The 9,970-nt window shown below is 51.1% G+C and overlaps 1 protein-coding gene across 2 annotated transcripts in view; it reads right to left on the reverse strand.

Annotated features, from left to right (window-relative positions):
* The window catches only part of XPO6 (exportin 6), a 60,855-nt gene extending 51,422 nt beyond the window's left edge, over window positions 1–9,433 (reverse strand). For both annotated transcript variants that reach the window (XM_069870094.1, XM_069870093.1), the window contains exon 1: window positions 9,254–9,433. In XM_069870094.1, the coding sequence (XP_069726195.1) occupies window positions 9,254–9,256 (3 nt within the window). In that variant the 5' untranslated portion in view covers window positions 9,257–9,433. The remainder of the gene's footprint in view (window positions 1–9,253) is intronic.
* Window positions 9,434–9,970: the final 537 nt, after the last annotated feature.

A 9,970-nucleotide genomic window follows, 5' to 3' on the forward strand; every position in this document is an offset into this window, starting at 1 on the left:
TGGAGCAAGGTGTGTGCTGGGCTCTTCTCCCAGGGAACAAGCAATGGAACAAGACGAAATGGCCTCAAGTTGCACCTGGGGATATCTGGATATCAGGAAAAATTTCTTCTCTCACAGAATGGTGAAGACCTGGCAGAGGCTGCCCAGGGTGGTGGTGGAATCTCCATCCCTGGAAGTGTTCAAAAAATGTGCAGATGTGGCACTTCAGGACATATTTTGGCAAGCATGGTGGGGTTGGGCTGATGGTTGAACTGGATGAGCTTAGAGGTCTTTTCCAACCTTAATGATTCTATGTTTCTATTCCATGGGGGAGAAAGAGTAAAAACCTCCATATAAAAATCAGTAATAAAAAAAAAAAGAAAAAGAAAGTGTAAAGAAAAACACCTGCACTTCTTACTTGAATAGTCCAAAACAACAGATGAATAGCAGCATGCAAAATGAATTCACAAAAGGTATGGTTTAAGTCAGTTTTAAAAAAAACACACCTATCCAAGTTTTAACTGAGTCTTCCTAGGAAGAACAACACTGTTCTCGTTTGCACAGAGGGCTATTCGACACCTGAAAAGGCTAAAAAGCTTGCTCTTGCCAATCATTCAAACAAGGCAGCTCCTTCAGACAAGAGAAAAGATACATCAGTATCAGCATTAACAGATTAAAAACACCTCTCAAACACTTCGCTGCCTGTAAAGCTGAAAGTGAACCTTTGCTATTGAGACAACTTGCAGTAATAACCAGACAAACACTCCCAATGGCAGTCATTCGCAACTTGGTGTCTCTGAAAGCATGCACATATGGAGCTGGAAGTGGAAAGCACCGGGACAAGCGAAAAAGAAAACGAATGTAGGGAGGAAACAATTATTCAGCATATTTCTTAAAGCAGCAGCAAGCCAAATCCCCACTGAGATTGTAACTGGGCCCTTTTTCCAGGTGGTTCTCCAACATCCACTTCTGCCCTGCAGGACGAAGCCCATTACCTTGGGGAAAAACTTCTCTCACTATCAGACTACACAAAGTGGCATCAATGAAAGGTTTAGGGTGAATTTGAGAAGATTCTTCCTTGGTCGATGCTCTACACCAGCTAGACGTGATTCCAAGAAGGCAAGGCTACACAGAAATATCGTGTTTTATAAAACCCTCAACCTCTGAAAAGAGAAAAAGCCTGAGATATTGCAAGTTTAACTCCTAGGAAGAGCTTTGAAACACGTGTTGGGCATTTAACAGTGTAAACTGGAGCTACCACAGATAACACTTAGAATCACAGAATAGTTTGGGTTGGAAAGGACCTTTAAGTCCATCCAGTTCCACCTCCTGCCAGGGGCAGGGACACCTCTCACTGGATCAGGCTGCCCAAGGCCCATCCAACCCGGCCTTGAACACCTCCAGGGACGGGGCAGCCACAGCTTCCCTGGGCAACCTGTTCTAGTGCCTCACCACCCTCATAGTAAAGAGATTCCTCCTTATGTCTAGTCCAAATCTGCCCCTCTCCAGTTTATACCCATTGTCCCTAGTCCTACCACTACAGGCCTTGGGAATAACTCTGTAATGCTATTTTTTTAACTTCAAGATGCTGGTGTCTACAATGCTTCTGTTGTGAAATACCTGAAAGCAGAGTGCTCTGCTGGTCACCCTTGCATCTCCTGCAGCTTTGAGAAAACCACTGCGCGCAGCCTCTGGGGAGGTTGGAAGCCTCTCCGGGACCAGAGGGCTCTGATAGGCTGACAAAACTAGACTTTGGTCAACGTGACCCAGCCCGCTGCATGAAGCACCAACAGAGAACACTAAAAAGCAGCTGAAAACTAGCAGCGAGCTGCTGCAAAGCAGCTTGTTCCCCTTCAGCTTTCCCCCATCACTAACACAGCTTTTCCCGATGGGATCAGAGGAGCAGCTGGTGCAGCCTTTGGCCTCAGACACAGATGGAAGCAGGAACTCCTGGGGTCCCAATGATGGAAGCTCCTGAGCTCCCATCTCACACTTGCAAATCAGAGGTTACAGGCTATGGATTGCACCATCCTCCTCATTATTTCTGCAAAAAGAAAGTCAAGGAATTGTAGAAAATCCAGTCTTCCCCCTGTACCAGCAAAGGAACTGGGCAGTGGTACGGAGGCAATGACACAAATCAACCACCACAGAGTAGTGTTCTCTTGTGTGTCCCTTCCAGAGCTTGATTTTTAACATATCATTCTTCAACACCAGCTACTGCACAGGGGAAACAACTCCCTAGACAAGCTTCAGTGGAAGCAACCACCCTCAATCCCAAACAAAAGGACTAGTGGTACTGCAGTGCAAAAGGAATCGGTTCTGTTTGTACCCGCTGAGGTAGGAGAGAATCAACCAGGCACAACACAGATTTTCCTGGCAAAATTCCCTCTCCTGAGGGAAAAGCCCCACTCTTCCCTCTGGAAGGCTGCATCCCTCCACTCAAAGCTGGCTTTGGTGTCCTGACAAGCCAGTACACAAACCAGATGAGTACAGCCCTGTCTCAAAAGAGGGGATGAAAAGGAATCACGACGATCCCTCTTGGGAAGATATTCGTGCTGCAATTAAAGCCGTAATAAAATATTAAGTCAAACTGCTAAAAATACGCACGGATTCACAGATCCAGCCACAAACCTGAGGATGCTGACACAAATAAAAGTGAATTTGGAGCATGAATGCAAAGTGCTGGGAAATGGTAGAACAAATGGAATTCTGGGCAGAATCCCCATTGGACAGTGATGAGGAAAATGAGGGGGGAAACATGGGGAAAAAGTCATGTCCTGACAAACATCTTTTGTAAATATGAAGTGCTTCTGAGAACCCACATTGCTCCTGACTTCCAGAGGACCCACTCAGTTTCTGCCCACAAAAACCAACCCCAAGGAGTGCTGGGATGAGTAAGCAACTTCTTGAACATCATCATCATCATCAGTAGGGGAAAAAGCCAATTGCTACACACTGTACTACTATGAATGGTATTCCAAGCATTTAATTTTGACAGGCAAACACCCTATTTTTTCCTCCAAAAGAAGGAGATCGCCACCGTAATGCCTCAGATACAGCAGTGGCCCAAATACAGTAACTAACAGGCGATATCTGCAGCCTGATAAAGGATAATGATGTTGACGGATTTTAGGACGCATTATTTTACCAGCCAGGTATCAGTACAGGCATGCAAAACCAAAGCTTTTTAATTTTGGATACATCAATATCCATTATGAAACACAATAATAACAAGCCTCATCTAACTTGGCCTTGAACACCTCCACCACTGCTCTGGGCAACCTGGGCCAGGGCCTCCCCACCCTCACAGCAAAACATTTCTCCCTAAGATCGCATCTCAATCTCCCCTGTTGCAGCTGAAAAACGTTCCCCCCTCATCCTGTCCTGATCAAGAGCCCCTCCCTACCTTCCCTGGAGCCCCTTTCAGCACTGGAAGCTGCTCTAAGGTCTCTCCGCAGCCTTCTCTTCTCCAGGCTGAACAACCCCAACTCCCTCAGCCTGTCCTTGTACAGGAGGTCCTCCAGCCCTCAGATCACCTTTGTGGCCTCCTCTGGACTCTCTTCAACAGCTCTATGTTCTTCTTGTGCTAAGGACTCCAGAACTGGATGTAGGGCTCCAGGTTGGGTCTCACAGAGCAGAGCAGAGGGACAGAGTCCCCTCCCTTGCCTTGCTGGTCCCACTGCTCTGGATGCTACCCAGGACACATTTGGTTTCTGGCCTGCGAGTGCCCTTTGCTGGTTCACCCCCCCTATACCCCGTGTCTTTCCCTTTAGGGCTTCTCCCCCAGCCTGTAATCGTGCTTGGGACTTCCTTAATACCTTTCAGTCTGACTGGGGAGGGTACAGCCTACACTTAGCTACCCAGGTCATTGAATAGACACATGAACTGTAATTATGAGAGCTCCTGAAAGATGTTATGCGTAAATGTTCTACTGAACTGGCTGGAGGGCGTCACCTGCCCTCCTGGCCATGCCCCACATTGTATGTGCTCTGCAGCTACGCAGGCTTTGCTGCAGAACCAGGGAACATGTGAAACAGCCCACTGGCATTAAGCTGCAGCTCCTGTTTCATGATTTAATAAAGTGGGGATAATAAAGGGGCACAGAAAGTTCCGTGACTTGAAGGCCAAAAAAGGAAGCCAGATGTTGAAGCTGAGGCGAGAACTTCAAAGTTCCTATTCTCTTGTTTCTCTCTGCTCGGTGCAGTGAGTCAGAATGGTTCTAAAAAAGGGTTACTATTATTTTTAAACTGTGCTTTAAGGGGATGCACAGAAAGCTGACAGAATCTCAGACTGCCACAATACGGCGGTCTAGTTTCGGTGCTACCGATCGGCTCCAGCTCCTCCTTGGTCTCAAAATCCTCTTGAGCAGAGGCCAGCACGCCAGGCATGAGTGCTTCCTGTCTGCTGCACTGCAGGCACCACACTCGCCTGCACCATCATCTTCTCCATCTTCTGTTATGGCAAGACATCCCCACAGCTCACCTGCTTGAGGGCCAGCAGCAGAGCCCAAACACGATTTAAGTGCCTCCAGTGCAATGGGACAGCCAGGCACAGGGGTTTTGCTTAACCAAAAAGCTGTTGCTACTTCCTGCCACAATGACAGCCTTGGCCACCTTCACAGCAGGCATCAGGAGTGGTGCCACAAGATGGGACTGGTCCACAGCACGCAGACCTGACCCAGCTTTAGAGCCACCAGCTCAGCTGTGGCAACACACATAACAGAAATGAGCTATTCTGATAATTCAGCAGCAAGCTCCCTGGTAACCACTAGTGCCAGAAGAACCTCTGGCTCACCAATGCCTGGCTTTATAGGTTACAATCCAGACACACTTCATTCCTTATCAAATTCAAGGCTGAAAGCATCGTCAGGTCTCCAAAGGAAGCTTTGGGTAAAAGAAAATGACAGCACTTACTGTTATAATGAAAAATATTGGAAGGTGATAACAAGGGCTATGAAATAAAAGCTAGAATGCTGCTGTGGAGAACTTAAAGATTCAAGCTGCACGCACCCACTGCCTTACTTCCATTTGCGCAGGCTATATTTGCCTCCAGCAGAACAGGGACACGAGTCTTGCTGTGTCTGCTGCTGCTCCTTCTGCTGCCCGATGCCCTACACATTTATGAGGCCCAGTGACTCGATGATCCAGTGGGTCTCTTCCAACCTGGTTATTCTATGATTCTATGATGACCTGATGGAAGAGAGACATGTTCTGTAACTAAAGCCAACGTGTTTGAGACGCCTGTTTGCAGTTCTACAGCTGAAGGGCTGACTTCACCTTTAAATCTGCTCCCTGACACAATAGCATTCCCCAGGTGAAGCCCCTCTTCCTAAGCTGCTCTAGTTGCTGGCAGGATACAAATCCCAGATAACTGAAGACTACATTCACAGAACAATGGAATGGTTTGGGTAGGAAGGGACTTCAAAGCCCATCCAGTCCCATCCCCTGCCATGGGCAGGGACACCTCCCATTGGATCAGGGGCTCAAAGCCCCATCCAACCTGGCCTGGAACACCTCCAGGGATGGGGCAGCCACCACTGCTCTGGGCAACTTGTGTCAGGGCCTCACTCCCCTCACAGCAAAACATTTCTTCTCAAGATCTCATCTCAATTTCCCCTCTTGCAGCTGAAAACCATTCCCTGTTGTCTATCCCTGCACTTCCTGATCAAGAGCCCCTCTCCAGCTTTCCTGGACCTCTTTCAGTACTGGAGGCTGCTCTATGGTCTGCCCAGAGAGTTCTCTTCTCCAGGTTGAACAACCCCAACTCTCTCAGCCTGTCGAGGTGATGCCTTGACTTCCTGCCTCACAAGGGGGTTATGAATGCACTGGCCAGCTGACCAATACAGCTGAGGAGACAATAACTGAGCTCTAACATTCATCTCTGCTAGCAGACACAGAACAAAGGTGATAGAATGAGCACTGAGATGAACGCATGGCTTATTTGGATGTGAAATACACAGGCATTCAAGGACCAGTTCCACAAACAGCATTTATTTTGAAGCTGTTCACTAAAATCATCTAGAAGGACCCCAAAAGCTGAGTGGAAAATCATTCTTGTACCTTCTGCTCCACTAAAGAGGAGAAAAGCTTGAGGAATGCCACTTGAGCGCCTAAGTGGGAGCTGGTTCCTCTGTGTTCAGAGGTTGACTGGACCCCACAGAAATCCACTTCCAAAGCCTGGATGTTACAATACCACATTTTCTCTACAAAGACATCATGACATCATCAACATGGACACATCTCTCATCAAAAGCCACAATCTGGGTGCTGTACAACTATTTAGCAGACACGTGATGTGCATCACAACCACCACAACACAGTGTGGGCGTAGGAGGTCTGCTCCTCGCCAATACCTCCGAAAACACAGGAGTCAAGCTCCATGTGAGACAAAATCGCTTTATAATGGTGGTACGAGGTTTCTGAGCCAGTAGTGTCACCTCAGAAGCCTGAATCGGCACCTGTACTACAACACACACACAGCTGTGGAGCACATTGCGCATCACTGCTTTCTCCTCCTCTTTCCAACTTCACAAAACGTTGCTGCTGTCATCCCTTCCCAGCTAACCCAGCTCTAACTATTCCTGTTGCTTACACCCTTCAGGATCTACCCAACTCCACCTGAACCAATAAAAGCTGCTTCTACAAGTCTGTATTCCTGACAGTGGAGCTCAATTATATTTTCTTTGCTCCCAGTATGCCTTACAGCATCTCATCTTCACACTTTTCCAACTGTTTCCGGGAAGGAGAGTACACTGGCAGCAGAACATGACCATCTGTAAGCTCCAAGAAAATGGGAACAGAAGGAAAATCTTGCACAGCAGTCCCATGAGGAGTTATAGCAGCAAATTCTGCAGTACAGCCCAACAATGACTTCTCAACTACCAAAGCCAGTACTCAGCTTGGAGCTGAACCAAACATTGGATGTTCAAGGCAAGAAAACAATAGACTCATAGAATGTCTGAGTTGGAAAGGACCCATAAAGATCATGGAGTCCAGCTCCTGTCCCCGCACAGGACACCCCAACATTCACACCATGGGGCTGAGGGCCTTGGCCAAACAACTCTGCAATATTGTCAGGCTTGGTGCCGTGACTGCTCCCCTGGGAGCTGTTCCAGGGCTCCACCACCCTCTGGGGAAGAGCCTCCTAATGTCCAACCTAACCCTCCCCTGGCATCTTCCTGCCATTCCCTCGGGTCCAGAGAGAAGAGCTCAGTGCCTGCTCCTCCTCCTCCCGACGTGAGGAAGCTGCAGAGCGTGATGAGGTCTCCCCTCAGTCCCCTCCAGGCTGAGCAGACCCAGTGACTTCAGCCGCTCCTCACACTCTTTCCCAGCTCCATGCCCTCCTCTGGATGCTCTCCAGCACCTTTAGATCCTTTTTATCCTGTGGCCCCCCCAGAGCTGCCCCCAGAGCTTGAGATGGGGCCACCCCTGTGCGGAGCAGAGCAGGACAATCGCCTCCCTCACCCGGCTGGCGAAGCCATGCTGGAAGCTCCCCAGGACAAGGCTAGATGTGCGTATTGGTATGAAGACCCTTTGTTCTAGCTTTGCCCGAAGATAAATTCAGGAAGACCTGTGGCACAGGGCAGAGAAGGCAGGAGTCCATCCCACGCAGGCACGCACAGCCCTCCGACCGATCATAGTGCAGGAAGACCCAGCAGCTGCTTGTATTTATTGAAGAGATCAGATCTCACCCCAGCAGACACCACATGGAACACCAAGGCCTCTCAAAGAGACCAATGAAATTCAACATAAGGAGGCTACAGAGAGCAAGGTTTCAACAAACCCTGGCCAGATCCAGGGCTATGGACACATCTCCCTACTCGTTGAATCATTTGTTTGGGAAAGACCTTTGAGATCATCAAGTCCAACCATGCCTGTCCAATAATGAACCACATCCCTGAGCACCTCTTCTGCCCATCTGTTAAACCCCTCCAGGGATGGAGACTCAACCGCTGCCCTGGGTAGCCGGCTCCAGGGCCTGATACTTACTGATCAACAAACTACACATTTGTGGCTTCCCTTCATCAACCCAACACATTTTGGGATACGAGGTTTCCCTGCAGGTATAACAAGGAAAAAATAGGAACAGGAATTGTTGCAGTACATACCAAAGGTTGGTACAGTGGCGAGCAGTATCACAGCCTCGGAAGACAGACAAAGCCCCCTGCAAGCCTGCCTGAGTGGGCACCCAAGTGACTGAAGGTGTTGCCTCCTGCTTCTTAGCAAGAGCAAAAGGGTTGTGCAAACCACATCTCAGTGGCTCTCCCTATCTTCTGCATCAGTACCTACGGCAGAGTTAAACAACACCCTGCACAGAGAGGAATCTGGTCCCAGCTGAGCCAAGGCTGAGCTGGAGGCAAATGGGTCAGCTCGGGGCTGGTCCTGAGGAAATCCTGGGATGCCTGGCAAGAGGAAAAGGGTTGTGCAAACCAGAGCTCAGTGGCTCTCCCTTATCTGCTGCTGGATACCTACGGCAGAGTTAAATAACACTGTGCTTGAACAGGAATCTGGTCCTGGGTGTGCCAAGGCTGAGCTGAAGACAAATGGGGCAGCTCAAGGCTGGCACTGAGGAAACCCTGGGAGGAGGAAAAACTGGGATTTTTTCGTAGCAAGAACAAAATGGTTGTGTAAACCAAATCTCAGCTGCTCTCCCTATGAGCTGCTGGATCAGGACCTATAGCAGAGTTAAATAACACCCTGCACAGAGGAGAATCTGGTCCTGGCTGAACCAGAGGCAAATGAGTCAGCTCGGGGCAAGCACCGAGGAAAACCTGGGATTGCTTCGTAGTAGGAGCAAAATGGTCATGCCAACCAAAGCTCAGGAGCTCTCCCTAACTGCTGCTGGATCAAGACCTGCGGCAGAGTCGTTAGCAAACAGGACAGCTCAGGGCTAACACTGAGAAAAACCGGGAATGAGGAAAACTAGGGATAGGTTCTTAAAAAGAGCAGAAGGGTTGTGCAAACCAAATCCTGGTGGCTTTCCAGATCTCCTGCTGCATCAGGACCTTCAGCAGAGTAAAATAATACCCTACGCAGAGAGGAACACGGTCCCAGCTGAAGCGGGGCCGAGCCGGAGGCGAACCGGGCAGCTCACGGGACGCCGGATACCCCCGGATCGGGAAGGATTTCCGCCTCCACACCCGTTGAGGCGGCGGTTTGGGGCGGGGGAGGCGGTCCTTCCGCCGGTGCCCAGCCCCCCCGGTCCCTGGTCCCCCGGTGCCCGGTGCTCCCGGTGCGGGCGCAGGCCCGGTGCCCCCATCCCCGCCCGCACTCACCATGGCTGCCGGCGGCTCCCGCGGGGCGGCTCTAGGCTGGGCGCCGCTCTCCGCTCATCCCAGCGCCGGCGGCGGCGGCGGCGGGGCGCCCCCGCCCATGCACCGGCGGATCCCCGGGCACCGCCGCCGCCTCGCGGGGTCACGGGGTGGAGCGGGGGGCGGGCGGAGAGCGCGGCGGGCGCTAAGCGAGGCGCATCCCGTGCGCACCGGGGAAGCACCGCTGCCACCCCGCCCACCGGAAGCGCGGCGCCGCCAATGGGGAGCCCGGACGGCGGGGTCAGCGCATGCGCATCGCTGCGAGATGCCGTCGCGAGAAGCCATCTTGGAGAAGGGCGCTGCGCCTCGCGGTGACCGGAGGGGGAAGGTGGAGGTGCGCCCAGCTCCGCCCCGGTGATACTGCGCATGCGCTAGAGGGCGCGGCCTGTCAGGCAGGAAGCCGGGTGGAAAGAGTGCGTGCGCGTGCGTGTCAGAGGGGACGGGGCGTGGCTTCACTTTAGCCACGCCCCTTAAAGCCGCGCGGGCGGGGTGCGCGTTGCCTGGCAACGCTCTGATCCTGATGGACGTTCTGCGTCCTTCCCAAGAGGTCACAGACAGAGACGGACTCACAGAATCATTGAGGTTGGAAAAGACCTCTCAGCACATCCAGTCCAGCCATCAGCCCAACCCCACCGTGCCTGCTAAACCACGTCTTGGAAGCATCACATCTGCACACATCTT

Source organism: Phaenicophaeus curvirostris, chromosome 16 (genome assembly GCF_032191515.1).
Source record: "Phaenicophaeus curvirostris isolate KB17595 chromosome 16, BPBGC_Pcur_1.0, whole genome shotgun sequence".
Taxonomy (NCBI): domain Eukaryota; kingdom Metazoa; phylum Chordata; class Aves; order Cuculiformes; family Cuculidae; genus Phaenicophaeus; species Phaenicophaeus curvirostris.